Genomic DNA, 26,036 nt, shown 5'->3' with positions numbered 1-26,036 from the left:
TTGAAAATCAACGCATATACTCTCCCATGAGAATTTCATCAATGAAAATTCCATGTCATAAACCATATAGTACTTAATGTTTATTTGTTACCAGATACTATTGGCACCTTTTCTGTAAAGTACGATCTATTCTTTGCTATATGTGCCCTATTGTAAACCGTTATGATGGTAAATAACTTAATGACGGTATAGAAAACTTTTAAATAAATAAATAAATAAATAAATAAATAAATAAAATTAAGTTGACAGAGACTGGATATTAACCCTGGCAACATGCCCTGAGGTAGCTTGTATTTATGGGGGTAATTTACCAGATGGATCGCACGCGATAAGGGATGCTTCGCACGCGAAAAGTCCCTTATCGCGTGCGATACCAAGACGGGGGCAGAGTCGGCTCCGGAAGAGGAGGAGTTGGGGCGTCACTGGGGCTGACTTCGCGAAGACGCCACAGACGAAAAGGTAAGGGCCTTTTCGCGTCCTATTTCGCGCCCAATAGCTACACCTTCTATGGTGGCGCTATTGGGTGCGAAACCGGCAGCGATCGCACCGCAGCGGTGCGATCGCTGCCGGCTAGCGCAGGACCTCCCCCCATTTCGGCCCCCTGCCCCTCATTACCTAAAGTATCGCAGGCCTGCGATACTTTAGAAAATGAGGCCCTATGTTTGAAAACCCTGTGTTGAAAGAACTCTTGTGCCTGGTACCTGTTAATTCTGAGATTTAGAATAAACTATGTTTGGAGCCTGAAAAGAAACTGCAGTTTAAATAAACCCTGCTTCCATCCTGACAATGAGACACCAAAAAAGAAGCTCTTCTCTGACCATTTTTCATGTATTGTTTTGCAGAGGGAGAACTATTTCTAAAGCAATTAACTTGGACAAAAGTCATTTTACCTGTATTTATTGACTATCTGAAAATTTCCTCTGTCAATGCAGCTGAAGTCTACATACTAGAGATGTGCATTCGGGAGAAGCAATATAGGAAATAACAATGAAATTTCCTATTTGATTTAAATTCATTCTAAAAATGAAAAGACTGAAAATCCAACAAAATTTCAATGGATTTCAGGTTTCATTTTGAAACCCCTCAAAAAATAGTCACCCATTGGGACTCAGCCTAGGGACAAGGCCAGGACCTTGCCTATGGAATAAGTTGAGGCCCAAAGCAGGGGCCTTGGCCTATGCTTGAGCACAACACTGGTGCCTCCACCTAGGCCTAGGCACAGATCTCTATCTGATGCTGGGGCAGCGGCCTAGGCCCGAGCGTGATGCCAGGATCTCAGCTTAGATTTGGGCCCAATGTTGAGGCCTAGGCCGAGGCCTGAGCAAAGGCCCTTAACTATTGGAAATACAATGTTCTGGCCCAGGCACAGACCCAACACCAGGGCCCAGACCAGAGGCCAGGTCCCAGTGCCTGTGCTGGGAACAGGTCTGGAGGTCAGGTCCCAACTCCTGGGCTTTGGCTCAGACCCAGGTCCTGATGTTGGTCTCCCTGATGTTGGTCCTGGTCTGGGACTTGGCCTAGGATGAGGCCCAGGCATCTGGATATGGCCTCCAGGCTGGGCCCCAGAATCTGGCTTTTGACTCAGCCTAGGCTTAGTCCCCAGTGTCAGATCTAGACCGAAGTGTTGGGACCAGGCTTTGAAGCCTGAGCTTTGCTTAGGGCCTAAGCCAATGTCATAGTGACCTACTGTGGCCTAGGCCTATGCAAGGCTGAGGCTTCAGCCTTGGCCTAGGCCTAGGCCTTATCAGCAGATGCCACGTAGACTGGGTAAATGGGGGCCTCAGCATTTTTCAGGGTGGAAGGGATGGTTAGTGGGGATGGACAGCCTTGGGAGGTCCCGTTGCTTTTTTTTCAATGCATTTTTTAGGTGTTTTTAAATGTTTATTTTGTTTTATAAACAAAAGAAACAAAATAAACATTAAACAAAACTAAGGGGGTCATTTATCAAACTGCTATATGGCATTTTCACATGTGTTAAGGCATTTTCGCATGCAAAAAATGCCTTTATTGCATGCGAAAATGCCATAACGCATAGTATGATGCAAATTAGAAAAAGGGGAGGAGTTTGGGGCCAAGTGGGCTGGCTTCATGATTTGCAAAGCCATATCGCACAGCATATTTTAACTACAACTTTTTCATTTGTGTAAAGCTGTGTGATAGGGCTTTATTGTGCTTTGCAATTTTTTTAATAGTCTTAAGCTCCTGGAGAGCCAGTCTAGCTATCATGTCCCTTCTATGACCACTGGGGAGGGAGAGGGGAAGAGAGAGAGAAAGAGAGAGGGAGAGACACTAGCCATAATACCCACATACTAGGTAAGTATTTATACCTCTATATGAGTCCTACCTAGTCACTCGAGGTGAGGTTTAGGTATTAGTGTAAGGGGTTGGGGCCACTTTGACATTCAAAGTGAAACGTACGAACAGAACAGTGCTCTCTTGTGAAGATTTGATGACCTTCGAAGTGAGAAAACTCAGCCAAAGAATCTCTCTCTCTCTCTCTCTCCCCCCCCAGTGGTCATAGAAGGGTCCTGATAGCCTCCTGGCACTTAGCACAAAGTGCAAAAAAGTTATCACAGTTTGTGGTAATACCTGTGCTAAGATAGCACACTTTGTGATAAACTGCTATCACCATAAAACACACCCCTTTCCTATCACAGGCGATATTTAGTGCATTTTTATAAATCTAGGCCTAAATCTGTGAAAAAATGCACCCCAATAAAGACATTTTAAAAATGAATTTTTTTTACCCTGTTCTTCCCTACTGTACTTACTGAGGAAGAAGTCTTCTCATAATGTATTTCTGAAATAATAAAGAAATGTTTTCCAAATTTCAGATTTACATCATCTGGGCACATAGTCACACATTAAACTAAAATTCTATTTTCACAAGAAAATTTATATACATTTTGAAAACATAGGGGTAGATTTTTAAAAAAAGCGCGTTCGCGTACTTTCGTTTGCGCACCAGGCGCAAAGGTACGCATAAGGTACGCGCGTAACACTTTCTAAACCCCCCTGCGCGCGCCGAGCCTATTTTGCATAGGCTCGGTGGCGCGCGCAAGCCCCGGGATGCGTGTAAGTCCCAGGGCTTCGCTAGGGGTGTGTGTCGGGGGTGTGTCGGGTGGGCGGCGCGACGATCGGGGCGTTGTCGGGGGGCGTGGTGCCGGCCCGGGGGTGTTCCGGAGGGCGTGGCTGAGGCCTCCGGGACTGCCCCCGGGTCGGGAGATGGCGCGCCAGCAGCCCACTGGCACGCGCGAGTTACGCTTGCCAGAGGCAGGCGTAACTTTTAGAATAAAGGTAGAGGGGGTTTAGATAGGGCCGGGGGGGTAGATTAGGTAGGGGAAGGGAGGGGAAGGTGCGGGTGGTGGAAGGAAAGTTCCCTCCGAGGCCGCTCTGATTTCGGAGCGGCCTCGGAGGGAACGAGCAGCGCGTACAGGGCTCGGCGCGCGCAAGGTGCACAAATGTGCACCCCCTTGTGCGCGCCGACCTTCGATTTTATAAGATACACGCGGCTACACTCGTATCTTATAAAATCCAGCATACTTTTGTTCACGCACGCGCTGTTTCTTAAAATGTACTCCCAAGGGACACAACTATTTTATAACATACATGCCTATATGTGTGCATGCTATAAAATAGCCTGGCTGCACATTCAAGTGCACCCAATTTTAAGTGGACATGTACCTTTTCACGCAAAAGACACTTCTACCGCACAAGTGGAGGGATTTTAAAAGGGATGCATGCCGAAGCATTTGCCAGCAGATGGCCCAGTTAACTGAGAGATCCTCCAACCCCTCCTGATTTGATAGCCAGTACACTCCCCAGTTACCCCAGACCCTTTAAACCCCTCTGAAATGGCTCATTAATTTTTTGTTTGACTTTCACACCATCCATAGCAAAGTGAGCAGGGGGCCGCAGCATTCACACAAATTTCTGTTTAAAGGTCCGAAGCACTCATGTTCCGTTCATTCCCCCCAGACCATGCCGACACCCCTCCCCTTTTTGAGAAGTTCTGATATGTGCATGCATGGCATTTACGTGCATATCTGGGTGGTTTTTAAAATCTGCTTGTCATGTGTGTGCCTAACATACTTGTGCAACCCCTAATTTTGGCACTCATCAGGCTTTTAAAATTCACCTTCTTGTATTTTATTGTAGCGAGTTGGCCGGTTGGCTTGCTGGCTGAAACCAGGGAGCTACAATGCTGGAGTTGGGGAGGCTTAACCTCCTGGGCCTTTGGTGCACTCTAGGACATAGGGCCTCATTTTCCAATATCGCATGCAATACCAAAAGGGGTGTTACCTTATGCTAATAAGCATGTGTATCACTAATTGAAATAACAGCTTTGCAACACACTCAGTGCAAGGCACACTATTAACCCAATTTGGGCTACATATCATGGTTCACAATGTTTCTGTATGTGAGAGAGTGAGAGTGAGAGTGAGAGAGAGAGAGAGAGAGAGAGAGAGACTGAGAGACTTGCTATAGTGGCTTCTCCCTAGACAGGTATTTGTATCCCTATGGGAGGTCCACCTAGTAACTCGAGGTGGGGATTAGGTATGAGAGTAGGGGGTTAGGGGCCACTTTGACATTCAACATGAGAAGTACGAACAGAACAGTGGTCTCTTGTGAAGATTTGATGGCCTTCGGAGTGAGGAAACTCACTCCAAGATGAGATTTGGACAATGTTCTCTCCACCTAGCTTGTTGTTGCCCAGGTAGAGTGTCCATCAAGCTAGGTGGAGAGAACATTGTCCAAATCTCATCTTGGAGTGAGTTTCCTCACTCCGAAGGCCATCAAATCTTCACAAGAGACCACTGTTCTGTTCGTACGTCTCATGTTGAATGTCAAAGTGGCCCCCAACCCCCTACACTCTCTCTCTCTCTCTCATATACTGAAACAGGCTGTCCGGAAACATCGTGAACCGCGATAAACCTTTACCGGCCTCTAGCGCACAACGTAACGCAAATGAAAGAGGTGTAGCTATTGGCCGCGTTAACACTGTGGCTGTTTCGCGGCACACGATAACTCTTTCCTACTTTACATATGCTCCGCCCCAACTCCGCCCCCTGAATACAAAATTAAAAATTTGCATTCGCAAATCGCGTTAACGGCTGTTAGCGCGATTTGCGGAATTATCACCCGCGTTAACTCCTTGGAAAATGACCCCCATAGTCATCCAAATTACACTCACTCCAATTGTCCTTATTAATTGGCTTAGAGAGTCTTGTGATGGAAAAACTCTTGCTGATTGGGGTAGACATATTCAACAGAACCCAAGAGTCCAGTACTGGTGTTCAAAATAAAAGTTTGAAAATAAAAATCTAGGCCAGTATAGAAAAACTTTGAAACAGCATTAACAGATTCAAAACAAAAAACACCTTTGTCTCTTTATCCATGGGAAATCCCCTACTTGTGTTCTTCTTACACTGAACCAGCATCCACTTCCAAAATCCCTTCCCCTTGAAGGGTAGGATAGTCTCTTTGTGATTCTAGCATGAACAAAGGCTGAGAAAAACCTCATGTTCAAAAAAGAGATAAACAAAACAGATTATACCAAAATGCTCTGTCAACTGTCACCCAGATCTCCAAAATCTTTACAATTTTCAACCTCTGCTATTGACTAGTAGGAAAAACAAAAATTCTAGAATGCAGCCATTTGAGATATCAGGTACAAAATAGAAAAATCTTCCGAACAATCTCTAGACTCCACTCTCCTGGTCAGTCTACTAATAAGCAGCAAAAACCACCACTTAATCAATTGGTCATTACCTCAGGGGGACATTTATATCCTTCAACCACTTTCCACAAAAAGGTGGGGATAAAGCAAGGAGAAGATTCCAACATGCAGAAACCCCTCTGATGTAAAATATAGGGAAAATATTAGTGACAGGCAAAGCCGGGTTACATAATTATGGTTCAAAATTCACACTATAAATTCATATATCCCAAATAAGCATAACCAATGCTCTGATTTCAATTTCTTCAAAAGAAACAACAAAACAGAGAGTACAATAGAATACAAGGCATTATAGTATTCCACTCTTAACTGGGAAATATTTCACTCTAACAAAACTTTTTGATTTTATAATAGATATGTTTTTCACATTGTCTCAGTTTAGACTTGCCAGTAGGTCTTTGAATGGGTTACTCTGCAAATGCAGAAAAAAATGGTAGCTATATTTCAGTAAACTAATCAGGAATCACATGATTACTCTAAATCTAATGATTTCCTTTCTTTGACATTTCCACAACTGTTTCTAAAGTTTCTCATTACAAAAGTGACAATGGTGTTTACTAGATTTACATTTTACGCCATAAAAATTTCATGACCAGAATAGTCCTATAAGATTACTCAGTTGCAATCTGTCCAAACCAAGCATTATTCCCAAAGAGGTAGATTTTAAAAACATACGTGCGCGCGTACTTTTGTTCGCGCCACCGGCACGAACAAAGTACACCAGATTTTATAAGATACGCGCGTAGACGCGCGTATCTTATAAAATCCGGGGTCGGCGCGCGCAAGGCTGCGCAAAATCGGCAGCCTGCATGCTGAGTCACACAGCCTGCCTCCGTTCCCTCCGAGGCCATTCCGAAATCGGAGCGGCCTCGGAGGGAACTTTCCTTCCACGTCCCCCCACCTTCCCCTCCCTTCCCCTATCTACCCCACCCCCCAGCCCTACCTAAATCCCCTCCCCCTTACCTTTGTTGGGCAAGTTACGCCTGCTTGAAGCAGGCGTAACTTGCGCGCGCCACCCCGGCATCCCCCGGCACAGGCCGCAGTGCCGGGGGACTCAGGACCGCCCTCCCGGCCCGCCCCTGAACCGTCGCCACGCTCCCGGACCGCCCCCTGCTCCGGACATGCCCTCAGACACGCCCCTCTCGCCCCTTTTACGAAGCCCCGGGGCTTACGTGCATCCCGGGGCTTTGCACATGCGAGTGCCCTGCGCGCGTAAATTCGGGAGGATTTATGCGCGCAAGGGTTTTAAAATCTACCCCAAAATGAATTCAGCAAAATAGACTAAACTTTGTATATAATTAAATTCTCAGAATAAAAACTAAAAACTCTAACAACACTTTATCAACATTATACTGGATAAGTCTTTCACTCTGTCACTTCAGCTCTGATCTGGTTTACCAACAGGTATTTTAGCGGTGATAGTACAAATACAGAAAAGAGCAGTCGTTTCCTTCTTTAAGATGGATCTAGATTTAGTTTTCATTTGACATTCATCTGTTGGGATTTTGAAGAAGGAGCTCTGAGGTGGCAGTAATGGAACTGTAATTAGACTGAAGAGATCAATTTCATATGATCAGTACTGAACTGAAGGGAATTTCCTTTAGGTCACTGCTGAAGAAGAACACTACTTCTAATTATCTTGAATGCCATGAACGTTTTGGTTTGAACTGATGATTTTTTAAAAACTTTTTATTTTCATTTTTTTCAGCGCCACTACCAACAACACTGAGAAAGGCAGTGCAACACATCCCATAGGATTTTTATATTACAGCCATCTCAATATAATCAAATTGTGTTTTAATAGCCAACTAATACATTCAGGATATCCCAACTTTCCAACCGAAGGACTCTAGGCTTGCCTGGGCACTGATCATGAGGACCAACAAATGCATCTACAACTGACCTACCCCATGGGTTATGAGGGTGTAGAGGCCTATTGGTCCCTCCCTGCCTAGTGAGACCAATAGGGTAACCAAATCTTATCATATAAAAACATATTTCAACTAATGAAGTAGGTAAGCTTCTCTATCATAGCTATTTCGTGTATCTGTTTGCACCAGCAGACTTTCGCAGGAATAGATTTCCATAAAATAACTACCATAAATCTACCTGCATGAATCAGAAGTTGGTCTACCAGGAGGCATGTTGATGTACTAAGACCATGATCCCCCCTTCTCCCCAGGAAGCATAATATTGGTATCAAGGTTACATCCACTTCTATATTTCTATTCTAACCTGTTTCCAGAACTCCAACACAAAGGGACACTGCCACTATATGTGCACATATTTGGCCGCATCCCCTCCAGCACATGGTTGATGAACCTGTAGTGTAGAGAATCTAGAGTAAAATAGAGGGTATCTATAAGCTCTATGGAGAAGCTTAACCATCAGTTCCATCCTATGACTGCACATCAAGATCTTGTGCGCCGTTTGCCATATACCTTTCCATTCAGCAGGAGTAATTTCTAACTCCAGTGTACTACTAGGCCCAAAGGTGATTTCATGATTCATTTGACAACATAGTAGTGTCTTATAGGATTTTTATATACTTTTCTTCTTTCCTGGGTACATCGTCTTGTGTGATCACCTTCTCTACCTGGTTAGGGACCTGTGGCTCTCACCTTCTCATACTATTCTCCCCAATTTCTTCCACCAATCATAGTAGAAGAAAACAGATACCCTCATCACCCTATGTTCTGCCCTTAAATCCTGAAAGGATTTGATTTGCATAGTTTTCCTCCCACAATTGATCAAACAATTTGAGTCCCAACTCCCACCAATCCACCACCTCTTTATCCATAGTGGAAGTCAGTAACCCTGTATAGTGCCCCCATTAGGCAACATAGGGTAAAAACTGCTGCCAATAGCTGGAGGTTTGCTGTAGCAAGAAACCTCTCTAGCCTTTCTGTAATAGGGCCATATAGGGGTTGTGGGTTCTTTAGATACTGAGGAAAAGTCCCAGGTACCCCAGAAAATTCTGGTTAGTACCCCTGTTCCTGAGCAGGTGACCCAGGATGTAGCATGACACGTTAAAACTTTCAACACAACTTTACTCTGTCAAAGGTGAAGAGACACAAATGCAATGGCAATCAAAGTAACAGCAGAATAACGCCCCACAGTAACAGACAGGAACAATAGTTCAATTGCCATACATCACTGGAGTGAATGTGCCAGAGTAAATTTACTCCGATGGGACCCCAGTGGACGCTATAATTCTATTTCGGGAAGAAGAAAGAAGAGATCGCTTAAAGAGGAGCTTCTAGGCCTGGGCCTGAACCTGCAGAGGCTGAGGTATCTGGACCCACCTCCTGGCTGAGGTCCCGGTGTCAGGCCTGGGTCTGGTCCTAGGCCCCCAGCAACAGGACCTGACATCCAAGTCAGGTCCTGTTGCATCAGGCCTGGTTTCAGCCAAGGTTCCTGTGTCGTGTCCCGTCCCCTGTGCCAGGCCGTGGGGTCAGGCCTGGGTCTGGGCTCTAGCTGAGGTGCAGGCGTCAGGCCTATGACTAGGATGAAGCTTTGGCTTTGCATATGCTGAGGCTGTGGCAATCTACTGCAGCCTCAGCCTACTCTAGTCCAAGGCTTCAGCTTTGTCCAAGCCGGCGGATCCTCACCAGACTGGGTAAGTAGAGGCCAAGGGATTCTGTCCCCGGCATTTTTCTGAGAGGGTGGGAAGGAGGGCTTGTTTTCATTTCTTGGCCATTTTATTTTATTTTTTTAATTGCTTGATTTGGTTTTTTTTTCACATAAATGAAATGAAACAAGCAATCCACAAACCAAAATTCATTGGAAAAAAAACCTCCCGAAATTAAACCGAAAAACGAAAACATTTTTTTTTCTCTGCACATCCCTAATAACAACTTAAATCCCAGAAACAGCAAAAGGCATGAAAGCAGCCCACAAAACTCCACTGTAAGCTGCTAGAAATAAAAAAAATTGGTTTCCCCAGTCCTGGTGTTGCATGCACAAGAAAACAAATAAGTGTGGCAGGGCCCTGGATTTCCTGAATAAACCAAATGTCCACACAAGACTTCTGTGGCAGGTTGATATGGACCCTCCTGTGAAAATGGGTTCAGTCCAAACTGGGTGTTTGTTTGAGCAAGCAGCCACTGTTGGTCCCAGAGTTTACAGTACAGAGTGTTTCTCAGGATTGAGACTCCACTGCAGTTTGTACCTCTAGTAGTATTTGCAAGTGTAAAGCAAACTCCTAGTGCCCTGAGTATGGCTCTTATTCATATAACTATGAGCATCCAGTACAGGAATACACCTTCAGAGAAAACCCTCTGGTTCCACTCTTAGAGTCAAGATTTAGATTTTTTTGGTTGGAGCAATGGATGGCCGGCGCCATCTTGTGCTCCTACCATGTGACAGGGGCTGACCAATGGCACCGGTAGCCCCTGTGACATAGTAAGGGCAAAGGCTATTGGCGCCATTTTGATTACTGGCAGCCGACGGCTCGAGTGCAGAAGATCGCTCCCGGACCACCGCTGGACCACCAGGGACTTTTGGCAAGTCTTGTGGGGGTCAGGAGTGTGGGGGATTTGTTTAAATTCACTCCTTTAGACGGCCAAATAATTCGGCGAAGATTCATTGTATTCGTGAGGAATCGCAATACGTTTCGCTTCCCCACGAATACAACGAATATGGCCCTATACGTTGCGGATTACCAGTACGTAGGAAACAAATGCACACCTCTAGTATTCTCTGAAATGCTCCCTGTTCCATGTGCAGGTCCCCAGAGGCAGGCAGATCTCTGGATTCTCAATGCGTGGATGAGACGATAGTGCAAGGAAGAGAGATTACATTTTGTAAGGAACTGGGGAAACTTTTGGGGAAAAGGGAGTATTTTCCAAAGTGTTGGGCTCCACCTTGCTTGCGCTAACCTTTAAAAAGGAGCTAGAGCAGAGTTTAAACTAGAACAAAGGGGAAAGCTGACAGTTGCTCAGCAGTGCATGGTTCAGAGGGAGGTATCTTCAAAGGATACTAATGAAGTATTAGAGTTAGGGCATCCCAACAGAGAGGTTCCAAAAATAAGAATAATAAGAATAGTCCAAGGGTCCATAATTAAAAACTCACCTGAGCTAAAAGATTCCAATTTATCCCCATCAACTGAAAAGTAGAATGTAAATATAAACAAAAAAAACACTTTGAAATGTTTGTATGCTAATGCTAGAAGACTAAGAAGTAAGATGGGAAAATTAGAGTGTATAGCAGTGAATGATGACATAGACTTAACTGACATCTCAGAGACATGGTGGAAAGAGGATAACTGTTATGCTCCCCGCCCGCGGCCGTCCCACGCACGGGACCATTCACCTGCATAGTTCCTCAGCGGGTCCCGGGACGACCTCCCTTATGGTAGTTGCTAGTCCAGCTAGGCCCCGGCGTCCCGCGGCAGCGGTTGCTGGGCCTTCCACTGTGCACCAGGCCTCACACCGAGGTTCATTGTCTTCCTCCATGCTAGCCATGCCCATGCGCGGGCGCACGGCCTGCCCCGATACTTCCTGGGATACATCATCTCTGATTGGGGATTCGCGATGGACCCAGAGAAGCTTCATGGAATCCGCGACTGGCCTCAGCCAATAGGCCTCTGGGCGTTACAATGCGTCTTAGGATTCACTAATTATTACTGGAGCTTCATTGTGAACTACTCTTCGATAGTTGCCCCACTCACTGCTATGACTAGGAAGGGGGCCAATACCCGAGTTTGGATGCCAAAAGCTTTGCTGCCTTCCAGAGAATTATAGAGGCCTTCAGCTATGGCTCCTGTCTCTACCACCCCAATCCCAGACGTCCATTTATTGTGGAAGTTGAAGCTTCCACGGTCGGCGTGTCCTGAGTCAACATTCTCCCACAGGCAAGCTAGTACCCTGCTCATTTTACTCTCATAAGTTTTCCCCCACGAAGCAACGTTACATCGTGGGTGACCGCGAACTCCTTGCGATCAAATTGGCACTTCAGGAGTGGTGCCCCTGGTTGGAAGGGGAGCAACATAAGTTTACCATCTACACGGACCACAAGAACCTCGAACATCTCAAAGAAGCCCAACTTCTGAACCCCCGTCAGGCCCGGTGGGCTTTGTTCTTCGAAAGGTTTAACTTCAACCTTTGCTTCCGTCCAGGTTCAAAAAACTTGTGCACTGATGCGCTCTCCAGATCCTTTGATCCCGAGGATGTTCCAGAGGTCCCCAGTTTCATTATTGACCCTGCTTGTATTACCCTGGCAGCTACTACCACAGTTCCAGTTGGGAAGACCATCATTCCCCACCAGTTACGTGAGCGTGTGTTAAGATGGGCTCACGATTCCAAAATGGCAGGCCACCCAGGTTGAGCCTGGACCTTGGAGATGCTGAGAAGGCATTATTCGTGGCCTACTGTAATACAAGATTCCCGAACCTACGTGGACTCATGTCCTACTTGTGCTTAGCAAAAAACACCTATGGGGAAGCCTTGGGCCTTGATTCAGCCTCTCCCAGCACCTACTGAACCGTGGTCCAGCATTTCTACAGATTTTTTACAGATATGCCTGTTTCCCAGAACAACACGGTGATATGGGTTGTTATCGACCGCTTCTCGAAAATGGGACACTTTATCCCTCTACCGGGTCTTCCTTCAGCCCCGGAACTTGCTAGACTTTTTCTGAAAAATATCTTCCGTCTTCACTGTCTCCCCAAGGAGATTGTGTCCGACCGGGGACCACAGTTTGCCGCCAAGTATTGGCGTTCCTTGTGCCAAAAGTTCAATATTACCCTGAACTGCACATCAGCCTACCATCCTCAGGCAAATGGACAGGCCGAGAGGACCAATCGGACCTTGAAGACATTTTTACGTTCCTATGTTAATGATCACATCAGCAAGACAATTGGTTGGAGCTCCTCCCCTGGGCCGAGCTGTCGCACAACACTCATGTCGCAGCAGCCACCAACACATCTCCGTTTGCAGTAGTCTTCGGTCGGCAGCCTCGACTGCCCCTTCCTGTACCTTTGACAGTTCCGTCTCCAGCGGCTCAATCCATGGCTCAAACCATTCGCCATGTGTGGACCTGAGTAAAGGAGTGACTGGCGTAAGCTTCAGAACACGCCAAGCGTGCCTCTGATTTTCATAGACGACCTGCTCCACTTTTTCGTCCAGGCCAGAAAATATGGTTGAGTGCTTGACACATCTGCCTAAGGCTACCCTCTCACCATCTGGCTTCCAAATACACAGGACCGTTTCCGATAATCAGAAGAGTAGGAGCTGTTTCCTATCAACTCCAGCTACCTAGTTCATTGGGTATCCACAACACGTTCCACGTGTCCCTGTTGAAGCCATTGGTCCTCTCCTGGCCCTCTCGTAAAGACCCTCCTGCTCCACATGTCTCTGCAGAACCAGGCACATCTCTCTCCAGGTAAGAGAGGTCCTCGACATCCAGCAACACCGAGGCAAGTGGGAATATCTCTTAGCCTGGGAGAGCTATGGGGCCGAGGAGAATTCGTGGGAACCATCTCAAAATATTCTCGATAAAGACCTTCTGAAAACCTTCCATAGAATGCACCCTGAGACACCACAACTGCATAGGGGGAGGTCTAGAAGATATGGAGTACTGTTACGTGCCTCGCCCGTGGCCGTCCCGCGTACGGGACCACTCACCTGCATAGTTCCTCAGCAGGTCCCGGAACAACCTCAATCGTGGTAGTTGCTAGTCCAGCTATGCCCTGGCGTCCCGCAGCGGCAGTCGCCAGGTCTTCCACTGTGTGCCAGGCCTCATGCCAAGGTTTGGCGTCTTCCTCCATTCTAGCCACGCCCATACGCGTGTGCACGCAGCCTGCCCCAATACTTGTAGGGCCGAGAGCGGGCCTGAGTTCCACGGTGTGCCCTGATTGATCTACAATATAAGGAAATTCCTGACTTCACTTCCTTGCCTTGGCAATCGGGTCAGCTTGATTGCTAGATTGTCTCCACACTTGTTCCAGCTTGTTCTAATCTCGTTCCAGGATCCTTCTGTTCTAGTTCCATTCCTGACTTGTTCCTGCATCCTCATTCCTGAGTCCTGCCGTTCCTGTGTTCATCTATCTGCCTTCCCAGGTAGTACCCTCAGACTGACTTCTGGTACTGACCTTGGTTTGTTCCTGACCTGCCTGCCGCCTGTCTATGACCCCAGCTAGTTCCTGACCTGCCTGCCTGCCACCTGTCTACGACCCCAGCTAGTTCCTGACTCGTCTGTCTGTCTGCCGCCTGCCTCAAGACCCTAGCCTGTTCCAGATCTGCTCATCTGTCTGCCGCCTGCCTCAAGACCTCAACCTGTTCCAGACTTGCTTGTCTGTCTGCCACCTGCCTCAAGACCTCAGCCTGTTCCAGACCTGTTCACCTGTCTGCCACCTGCATCAAGGACCTCAGCCTGTTCCAGACCTGCTCGCCTGTCTGCCGCCTGCCTCTAGACCTCTGCTTGCTTCTGACTACATCTGACCACCGGTATCTGACCCTTGCTTCGGTGACACTTCTCGGACTGACCTATGGACATTGACCTTTTGCCTGCCTGACCTCACCTCCAGATTCTGGCTCTGTTCCTCGCCTTGTCATCACCAACTCTGTTCTGGTTCTCCCTGCTCCAGCTCAAACCCGACCATGCTCCTTCTGTGTCTGTGGGCACACTGGACTTCCACTCTTTCAGGAGACCCTGCGAGGCCCACCTAAGTCCAAGTGGCCCGGGTCCCTACGGACTCCTCCCGGGGGGACCTCGGGCTTCCAGTGGTGAAGTTCTACCTAGTCTCTGTCTCCTTCAGTGCTCCGCCCCCTGGGGCCAGTTACCTCCTGTTCCCTTTCAGGAGCCATTCCATCCTTGCCCCAGGACAAGGGTCCACCCCCGAGCGTAACAATAACCAATGGGATAGTACTATACTAAGGTACAAATTATATTGCAGTGACAGAGAGGAGCATCTTGGTGGAAGGGTAGCGTTTTATGTCCGGGATGCCATAGAGTCCAACAGAATAAATATCCTCATAAGACTAAATACACAATCAAATCTTTATGGGTAGAAATCCCTTGTGTGCTGGGGAAGAATATAGTGATAGGAGTATAGTACCATCCACCTGGTCAAAATGGTGAGACAGACAGTGAAATGCTAAGAAAAATTAGTGAAGCTAACCAAACTGGTAGTGCAGTAATAATGGGAGATTTCAATTACTCCAGTATTGACTGGGTAAGTGAAACATCAAGGCATGCTAGAGAGATAAAGTTCCTGGATGGAATAAATAACATTTTTATGGAGCAATTGGTTCAGGAATCAATGAGAGAGGGAGCAATTTTAGATCTAATTCTCAGTGGCGCGCAGGATTTGGAGAGAGAGGTAACATTGTTGGGGCCACTTGGCAACAGTGATCATAATATGATCAAATTTGAATTAATGACTAGAAGGGCTAAACTTTAAAAAGGGAAACTTTAATAAAATGAGAAAAATAGTTAGAAAAAAACTTAAAGGTGCAGCTACAAAGGTAAAAAGTGTGCAAAAGGTGTGGACATTGTTAAAAAATACCATCCTAGAAGCCCAGTCGAGATGAATTCCATGCATTAAGAAAGTTAGAAGGAAGGCAAAATGATTACAGGCATGGTTAAAAGGTGATGTGAAAGAGGGTATTTTAGCCAAAAGATTTTCATTCAAAAATTGGAAGAAGGATCCATCAGAAGAAAATAGGATAAAGCATAAGCATTGCATGTTAAATGTAAGACCTTGATACGACACGCTAAGAGAGAATTTGAAAAGAAATTGGCCATAGAGGCAAAAACTCACAATAAAAACTTTTTAAAATATATCCGAAGCAAAAAGCCTGTGAGGGAATCGGTTGGACCATTGGATGATCAAGGAGTTAAAGGGGCACTAGTGAAGATTAGGCCATTCTGGAATGGTTAAATTAATTATTTGCTTTGGTGTTTACTGAAGAGGATGTTGGAGAGATACCCATTCCAGAGACGTTTTTCATGGGTGATGATTCTGATCAACTGAACCAAATGACAGTGAACCTGCAAGATGTGGTAGGCCTGATTGACAAACTGAAGAGTAGTAAATCACCTGGCAAGATGGTGAATAGCCCAAGGTTCTGAAAAAACTAAAAAATGAAATTTCAGACCTATTTCAATTAATTTGTAACCTATCATTAAAATCATCCAATGTACCTGAAGATTGGAAGATAGCCAATGTAAGCCCTATATTTAAAAAGGGATCCAAGGGTGATCCAGAAAACTATAGACTGGTGAGCCTCATTTCAGTGCTGAGAAAAATCATGGAAACTGTTATAAAGAATAAAATCACAAAACATTTAGATAGACATGGTTTGATAGGACACAGCCAACATGGGAAGTCTTGCCTCACAAACCTCCTACATTCTTTTCAAGGAGTGAATAGACATATGGACAAAAGTGAACCGGTAGATGTAGTGTATTTGGATTTTCAGAAGGCATTCGTCAAAGTCCCTCATGAGAGGCTTCTAAGAAAACTAAAAAGCCATGGGATAGGAGGTGATGTCCTTTTGTAGATTTCAAACTGGTTAAAAGACAGAAAACAGAGAGAAGGATTAAATGGTCAGTTTTCACAGTGGAAAAAGATAAACAGTGGCGTGCCTCAGGGATCTGTACTTAGACTTGTGCTTTTTAATTTATTTATAAATGATCTGGAAAGGGGTATAACAAGTGAGCTGATCAAATTTGTGGATGACAAAATTATTCAGAGTAGTTAAATCTCAAGCAGATTGTGATGAATTGCAGGATGACATTGCGAGACTGGAAGTTTGGGCTACCAAATAGCAGATGAAATTTAATGTGGACAAATTCAAAGTGATGCATATAGGGAAAAATAACCTTGCTGTAGTTATATAGTTAGATTCTATCTTAGGAGTTACCACCCAGAAAAGAGATCTAGGCGTTGAAATCATCGGCTCAGTGTGCTGTAGCAATTAGAAAAGCAAACATAATGTTAGAAATTATTAGGAAGGGAATGGCAAATAAAACAGAGGATGTCATAATGCCTCTGTATCGCTCTATGGTGAGACCACACCTTGAATACTGTGTACAATTAAGAATATAAGAACATAAGAAATTGCCATGCTGGATCAGACCAAGGGTCCATCAAGCCCAGAATCCTGTTTCCAGCAGAGGCCAAACCAGGCCACAAGAACCTGGCAAGTACCCAAACACTAAGAAGATCCCATGCTACTGATGCCAGTAATAGCACCACATCTCTAAAAGGATATAATTGCACTGGAGAAAGTGCAGAGAAGGGCATCCAAAATGATAAGGGGCATGTAACAACTGCCCTGTTAGGAAAGGCTAAAGAAGTTAGGGCTGTTCCGTTTGGAGAAGAGATGACTGAGGAGAATATGATAGAAATCTATAAAATCTTGAAAGGATTTAAGCAAGTTAATGTAAATTGGTTATTTACTCTCTCAGACAATAGAAGAACCAGGGGCTACTCCATGAAGTTAGCAAGTATCTCATTTAAAACAAAGTGAAGTAAATTATATTTCACTAGGTGCATAGTTATACTCTGGAATTCATTTCCAGAGGATGTTGTTATAGCAGTTAGTATAACTGGGTTTCAACAAGGTTTGGATAAGTTCCTAGTGGAAAAATCCATAAACTGCCATTACGGTAATTAATACGCAATAGTAGCTTGTGATTTATCTAGTGTTTGGGTACTTGCCAGGTACATGTGACTTGGATTGGCCACTGTTGGAAACAGGATGCTGGGCTTGGTCTGACCCAGTATGACATATCTTATGTTCTTATATTATAAACTGTGATAGTCTCCCATTAATAATTGTGAAGAAACTGTCAGCAAATAACATGGAGAAGATATATTGATGATATTTTTTTGTTTTGGACTGGATCCATAGATGTTTTCCACGTGTTTACAACTTGGCTCAACAACTGTAATCATCACTTAAGATTTACAGCCTTAATACACCACACACACATTGATTTCTTGGATATTCACATTTCCAAAACATGTACAGGTTTTGAAACTACTTTATTTCGGAAACCAGTTGCAAGCAACACCCTGTTACACTTTTCTAGTGCCCATCCCAGATCATTAAAAGAGAGCTTACCCACAAGCCAGTTTTTTAGGCTGAGGCGTTTATGCACCACTTTATCTGAATATCAACATCAAGCTAAAGATCTGTGGACCAGATTTCTTCAAAGAGGTTATCCATCCAAATGTATAAAAAAGGCTTATTTAAGGGCTAAATACACTCACCGAGAATGGTTATTCTTACCACGACCTGATGATAACGATGATTCCCTCATGTGTATTTTACCTTTTTCATCAATGTCAGCGAAAATCAAGTCGATCATCTCCCATAATTGGAACATTTTACAATTACATCCTGAATTTCAACACAGCCCTAGATTTGCGTATACTCGAGGAGCCAACTTAAAAGATCAGCTGGTGCATTCAGACTCCACGATTCGTGATTTATCTTACCAATCTGGCTCTCATTCAAAATGTGGTTCATGTACTGTTTGCCAAGTGATGATAGAAACTTCAGTTTTACATTTCTTAACATTAAATATCAACGTTTATTTACATCACAATACCACTTGTGTTTCTTCAGGGGTTATATACATTATTCAATGTCCCTGTCAATTATGTTATGTTGGTAAAACTAAGAGAGCTTTGAAAACTCGATTAATAGAACATCGATCATGTATAAATATGCACAGAATCACTGCGCCTCTTGTTACTCACTGTATGGATTTTACACACACTTTTGAAGATTTAAGGGTCTGTGTGCTTGAACAGCTGATCCCATCGTGGCGAGGTGGAGATTTTGACAAGAAACTGCTTCAAGCTGAACAGAAATGGATCCATCGATTAAACACTGTTCATCCTCAGGGTCTTAACAATACCTTGGAATACAACATATTCATATGAGGTGTTACTTATGATGGTTTCTTTTATCAACATGTTTTGAGTAAACACATCTTTGTTTGACGATCGAGTACGTCCTTGATGACGTCATGACGTCCGCAAAAGAGCGGGCTATTTAATCAGTCAAACTTGCTGGATGCGGTCTCTAGCTCGGCGTCTGCTGTAAAGGATGACTTGAGACCTTGGTCCTATTTTCAAGAGGTGATTGCACCGTTGCCAGTTAAGTACCAGTTTCCCATTAGAGACACATGTTGATTGTCTGTTACGTTTTATATATTTCCTATTCAGAATCATCAGACTCCTGAAGAAGCAGCCGGCAGGCTGCGAAACACAGCCGCTGTTGAGTCGGCACCTCAGACACTGACTATGAGAATAAGTCGTCATTATGTTAATTGTATGAATGGAATTTAACAGAGTGTTTGAGGCTTGAATTCGTTACCATTTCATCCTACCAAAGCAGTTGCTCTAACTTTATGCACTGGGAAACTGCCGCTAGAGAGCGTTGTATTTTGACATTTTGCTGGAACAGTTATCAGAATCCCGCGCTGCCCCAAAGAGAGAGATTTACTGTGGGCTTTTGAACACTTTGGAGAATACGTGTTTGAATGACAGGCTGCAAATGATTGAAAAGACCGGACGGCTCAATATGGTTATTGTGTACGTTGACAAAGGCTTGCTGATGCAGTCCTGTTTCTTCTAAATAATTTTCCTAAATAATTTTTCTAATTATACTTTTTACATTTTACATACACGGTGTGATTTGTTTATAGGTGTGGCGATACCTTTTGTATTTTTCAGTTAGTTTCGACAGGGTCGCGATTTTTTTTGCTCTTTGTTTTGTTGCAGCAAATAACATGGAACATGCTGGAACAAGTATGCAGAATATTCATTTTCAATACATTGATCCATCCAGCCCATGAAAGGAAATGGTCATCCCATAACCTCAAGTCCTTCTGTGAACTGATGTTTAAGGTTTTCAGAATATGATATATAAGAGAGGGAGTCTCCCTTTCTAATATTCCCCCTAAGTAGGTAAAGTATTACAGTCTAGCAACCCCTATCATATATGCAATACAAAGTGTATCCCACAAGTAGGAGTGGTTGGAGAGGCCACTAAAGTATAGAAGTTTTTATTTCAGTCTGCTTTTGGTATGGGATAAGAGGGCAGATTGGTCTGTGTAGAGAACTGCAGTTTGAACCAAAACTTTGTAGTGAATCCAGATTGGACCTGAAACCAGTTAGCTGGCAAGGGAAGACTGTCTGTGGGCTTTCAACAAAGCTAACAATTTGAAGCAACCTAAAGGAGGACCTAGGAAGTACACAACTTCTCAGTAAGTTGAACCGCTTGTGAGATAAGACAGAACCTTCTGTAACAATGTAGGAGAGAATGTAGGAGAAATTCTAAACTACTATGTTGTTCGTCTGGTTATGATCAAATACTTGAGATAATTGTCTAGACTGGATACCACTGGAGAACTCTTATTTGGCTCTGGGTTAGATACAGCTATGATGGATATGCAGAGACAAATGCCAGTTTTAAAGTTTGAAATTGTTACAGTATTTTGCATATCAAAACTGAATGGGCCTAAAGCATTCTGGTTGCTGCTATGATCAAATTTCTGAGGATAGTTCTGTACCACTGTAACTTCTGTACAGTACTATAGAAACTAAACTGTGCTGCAGTCATTTGTTTAACCATATCTACTTAAAAAAAAAAGTCAAGGAAATAGCCAGCCATTATTTGGAAATTCAGTTAATTTCTTTAAATTCAACGTTCCCTCTACCAAAGGTCCATTATTATTGACTCTGGATACAGCATGTATGGAGAGCATGCATTTCAGCATGACAGGCGTCGCACCAGACTGGGAGAAACATGACTGCAGATGTATTTATGAAAATACAATAAAAGATACAGATACAAAGCTGTGATATGTATATATAATAATAAAACTCTCTGGGCCTGATTGCCTAAATGTTTTTTTCAGAATGGGAGAAAAGCTTTAATGAATCAGTCCCTAAAAATTGTTATACTCGTGTGGATTGTCTTTTCCTCTTAGGTTGCCTGTTCTGGGAAGAGAGGGGAACTTTGGGTGTCAATTTTTCCTTTGCATATACTTATATAATAATATGCTTTTAGTTTTTCAAGTTTTTAAGGTTTTTCAATTGTTTATAATTTTGGTGGTGGTGTAGACAGGGTATTGGGTGGATGTTACCATTGTGCCTCTTTCCTTGAATGGATTATTATTTTTGTGAGTAGCTATGTTATTATTATTATTCAAAAAATGACATTTATATTTTATTTAATTCAATAGCACTGGCTCACAGAACTGGAAATTTTAGCAATGGTCTTTGCAGCTGCAGTCCATGACTATGAGCATACAGGAACCACGAACAACTTTCATATCCAGACTAGGTAAGAAGTACTGTAAACAGCATTGTGATACTGTTCAAATACAACATATTAGGAAAGCATAACCTCAGTGAGTCCGTGAATGTGTTTGCTTAATGCTTATCAGAAACAAAATTATTTCAAGACACCATACAAAAAAAATTCCTCAAGCATTTTTGTGCATCTGAATGGTATCCAGAGCTTATCCAGATGCACATATATCAGTTTATTCAATCATTACCCGAAAAGCCTCACAAATACAGATATATTTTCTGATTGGTCACTCCATCAATTGAATTTTGGAAATTCCATTGGTAAAGCAAAATGCAAAGGGTGAATATTTGAAGGTAAATGAAGGAGATGGAACAACTCCCTTATGAATAGGGGCCTTCATTTTCAGTTTTCATTTTATTTTTTTCTGGGAATTTCATTGTTATAACAAAAATCAATCAGTGGAAAATTGACTTTTTCACTAATATTTTTCTGTCTGTCATTTTTCCACTTTTTTATTTTTTGTTATAACATTGAAATTCCCAGGAAAAATAAAATAAGAACTGAAAATGAAGGTCTCTACTTATAAAGAAAGATTAAATAGTTTAGGGCTCTTCAGCTTGGAGAAGAGGCAACTGAAAGCAGATATAATAATATATGTCTTATATTGTATAGATCTTTTTGTGTTTTATGGTTCTCTTTGGTTGTTTTATTTTATTACCTGCACTAATAGGTCAAGATGAGGTAGGATTTGCTCCAGGACAGCAGAGAGTGACAAATGTCCATAAAATTATTGCTTCTATGGAGTGGGTTCGTCGTCAGCAGATACCGTCATTACTGCTTAGCCTCAATGCAGAGAAAGCCTTTGATAGGCTGGAATGGGACTTTATGTTCCAAACCCTACAAGCTTTTGGAATAGAGTGGCTATTTGACCGAGTAATACAAGCCCTCTACAGTGATGCGCAGGCTGCCACTTTTGTTAATGGCTGTACTTCAAATAGTATCCACTTGGGTCATGGCACCCGACAGGGGTGTCCCCTATCCCTGTTGTTATTTATTTTGTCTCTGGAGCCTTTACTTTTCAGATATTAAGGGAAGCCCTATAGGGGCTGCATTAGCATCAGAGTTTAAGTTGGTGGTATTTGCTTATGATATCATCCTCCATGCGCTAGATCCAGTAACTTCCTTGAGATCTCTAATGGAAGAATTTTCCATGCATGGCCACCTAGCCGGTCTGAAATTAAATTTTGAAAAGTCAGAAGTGTTACTGGTTTTGAACCAGATGTGTCATCTCTGGGGTGCAGATTTTCCAATGCGCTGGGTAACAGAGTCATGTGGCAGATTGGCTTCTTGAGACCTGATTCTCACCTATGAGTCCGGGGTTTGTTTTGCATTCTTCTCTGGCAGCTTTGCCCAACATTGTTAAAGATTGTGCTTTGGTATCTCCACTCATTTAAACTTGGAGATATGTTTGCCCTACATTTAAGTTGCAACCCCCTATTCCCCAATTTTTTCCATTTACAGGTAACAAATGATTTTTGCCGGGTTCTCAGAACTGTATTTTTGTCAAATGGTTGGAGCAAGGATTGAGGGTGGTCTCACAACATTTAGATGAGAAAGGTCACATAAAATCAAGAGTTACTTATGAAATTTGACCTAGACCAAAAACAACTGGTCATATATGTACAAGTGTGACTTTGCATACAATCCCTTGATGTGACGAATTGGACACATGAATGTAGGGAGTTCTTGTCCAAATGATTTGATATGGAGGATCCGTATTGTCATACAATATCCTTTCTATATTGTATATTGATGGGGAATAAAAATTAAGTGGAATATGGGAAATTCTAACAGGGCTAGGGAGGTAAACTTGATTTTCATCTTACAGAAGAGCAATGATGGTAACTTTGATACCGGCACGCGGGCGCATATGTATGTACATATGCTGGCTTGCGCCAAAGGATGCGGCCATTTTATAACATACATGCATTGCATTGTATAAAATAGGCTGTATCCATGTACATATGCGTGCAATTTTATGTGGACGTGTGCATGTGTGTGCAAATGCCACCTCTGTCGTGTAAGTGGGGAGATCTTAATAGACGCATGCACCGTCTCAATTATGAGTTTCCCCCGGTTCATTCCAGGTTTGCCCAGGTAAGGGATAGGACTTCCTAATCCCTCTAGTTAAATAGCCTTCCTTTTATCCTGTTCGCACCAACCCTTAAAAACCCGCTGATTACTTAGCCTAGATTTTTTTAGTTTATTACTTACATGCCATCCATAGCAGGAGTAAAGTTAAGTGACAGGGGACTCCGGTGTGCTCTTGTGCACTTACATGCACATTTCATGTTAAAGACCTAGAATGTCCATTCCCCACCATTGACCTGTCCAGACCTTGCATACACCCTGCCCATTTTTTGAAACTTCTTATTTGTGCACATACCAGGAGATATGTGCGTACAGGGGTGGCATTTAAAATGTGCTCGCCATGCATCGGCTGGACATACTTGTGTATGTTCCGGTTTTGCCACATGCCAAGTTTTTAAATTTCACCCCAATACGCTCAATGTTTTAAAAGAATGCACTCTATTACTTGCAATGTAGTACTGAGGGAAACGCAGTACAAATTTGTTATGAGATTTTATATTTCACCGAAATTAGCTTGTACTAAGCATCTTGCCACTTCTGAGATGTCTATCAAATGCAGGTCCTTTCCAGAAACCTTGGGACATCAATTATGGGAATGTCAGTGCTTTGCTTTATTTTGGAAAAAAAATAACTTATGTTCAAATGGTAACAAAGTTACTGCTATCCTTCCAAACTAAGGTCTTCCCCTTTGATAACTTAGCAGCCATTGCCATGGTTCAAAAGCATTTGAAATTTTGGTTTTGTAAGACCCTCTTGTTGACAAGAAAAGTTATTTTGCAATGCTGGATGTAAGAGAATTCACCAATGTTAACCCAATGGAGGAACCAGCTACACACCCAGTGCACAATCAAGCTGTGGTATTTGTTGCCAGAGGACGTGGTAAAGGAATCTAGCATAGTGGGCTTTAAAAGGGACACTTCCTGAAGGAGAAGTCCATAAATCATTATTAGCCACTGCTTATCACTGGAAATGATCAACAACTCTATTGGACCATGATTGACCAATGTCAGAGATTGGATGCTGGACTCATTGGAATTATTTATCTTATGCTTTTATGTTCTTATGAAGCCTACAAGTCTTTAGGGCAGGGGTGGGCAATTCCAGTCCTCGAGGGCTACAAACCAGTCGGGTTTTCAGGATATCCTTAATGAATATGCATGAGAGAGACCTGCATACACACTGCCTCAGTTGTATGCAAATCTATTTCATACATATTCATTAGGGGTATCCTGAAAACCCGACTGGTTTGCAGCCCTCGAAGACAGGACTTGCCCACCCCTGCTTTAGGGGATCAACAGTCTTAAGTGTTTGTAAAACAGAATAAATTGTTATTTATAAATCTTGAATGCACTGAATATGTTTAATCCTCATGTCATATTTATTCAAGGTCATGAAACTTGGATTTTGCTATATATAGATTTCCAATTCATACGAAGAAGTATCATCATAAAAGATTATTTGGGGTCATTTGTTGTAGAAAATGATTCAACTGTGCAGCATTACAAAATAATATAAATACAATATAAAGAATACTAATGCCCTTGCTTTCTGAAAATATTGTGGATGAATTGACTGTAGGCCAAGTTTTTGGTGCACGCTGAAGAAAGTGTTAATTCATGGACAACTTAAGTGGTCGATTTTGAAATGCATTGTACCAGAAAGAAGACGATGTACCCTGCAATGTTTCCTTGCATTTGTGTTTGTTTTACAATATTTGTTTATGACAGAAGGTGACTACATTATGCATTAAAGTGCCCTGTATCCTAAGATATAACAACACATCTGACACTAATTGACACTGTACTTTGGCAGTCTCAGCCATAAGGCCAAGAATGTAATGGTCCTGGAAAAAATGATCAGTCCTGTCATGCAGACAAGCAATCCTTTTGGAATGGGTTTTAGGCATCCTGGGAGGGAAATGTGGGCGAGCTTGTTATTTTTCTGCCTTTTTTCTGTACTACTTATGTATAGAATGGATGACTTCACTTATCAGAATTGTCATTGGAGGACCTTTGATGAGTAGTAAGTTTTACTTTTCAGATAATGTAGCCTAGTTGTGTGTGTGTGTGTGGGGGGGGGGGGGGGGTGTTAATTTCATAAGTGGATTATAAAGGAAGAAATTCAAGGAAAGCAGGACCTTCATAGAGCATAACATTATGAAAACTGAGGTTTAATTGAAATAATAACTTATGTAAAAGAGATGTTTGCTAAGATTTGATAGGGGCATTGCCTTCTACTTGTAGTAAGAACATAAGAAATTGCCATACTGGATCAGACAAAGGATCCATCAAGCCCAGCATCCTGTTTCCAACAGTGGCAAATCCAGGCTACAAGTACCTGGCAAGTAACCAAACACTAAGTAGATCCCATGCTACTAATGCCAGTAATAGCAGTGACTATTCTCTAAGACAACTTGATTAATAGCAGTTAATGGACTTCTCCTCCAAGAACTTATCCAAACCTTTTTTAAACTCAGCTACACTAACTGTACCTCTGGCAACAAATTCTAGAGTTTAATTCTGCATTAAGTGAAAAAGAATTTTCTCTGATTAGTTTTAAATGTGCTACTTGCTAACTTCAGGATTGAGAAAGTAAAAATCAAAAATAACTAAAAATGCTGAGATGGACTTGGTCAGAGTAAACATATAGTGAAGGCCAAAAACCTCCAAATAGGCCAAAAAAGTATTAAGATTTTGTTCTGGCTGTGACATATCTTTTGGTCATTATGACATCTTTACATTAGGCCCTGAGAATGCTCTAAAATGTTCTTAGCTTTAGATTGTGTGTTCTAGTACTCTTCAAATAACATGGTTGCCATAGCTACAGTTTTACATAATCCAGGAAAACTTGGATAAAAGTAGCTA

At 43.0% G+C, this 26,036-nt stretch overlaps 1 protein-coding gene across 7 annotated transcripts in view; it reads left to right on the top strand.

Annotated features, from left to right (window-relative positions):
* The window catches only part of PDE1A (phosphodiesterase 1A), a 733,908-nt gene that overhangs the window by 520,548 nt on the left and 187,324 nt on the right, over positions 1 to 26,036 (top strand). For all 7 annotated transcript variants that reach the window (XM_029605930.1, XM_029605928.1, XM_029605927.1 and 4 more), the window contains one exon: positions 20,951 to 21,051. In XM_029605930.1, coding sequence (XP_029461790.1) covers positions 20,951 to 21,051 — 101 coding nt within the window. The remainder of the gene's footprint in view (positions 1 to 20,950; positions 21,052 to 26,036) is intronic.

The sequence above is a fragment of the Rhinatrema bivittatum genome, chromosome 6 (genome assembly GCF_901001135.1).
Source record: "Rhinatrema bivittatum chromosome 6, aRhiBiv1.1, whole genome shotgun sequence".
NCBI classification, from domain to species: Eukaryota; Metazoa; Chordata; class Amphibia; order Gymnophiona; family Rhinatrematidae; genus Rhinatrema; species Rhinatrema bivittatum.
Note: the sequence above shows the minus strand (reverse complement) of the source record. Positions and strands in the feature narration are given on the sequence as shown.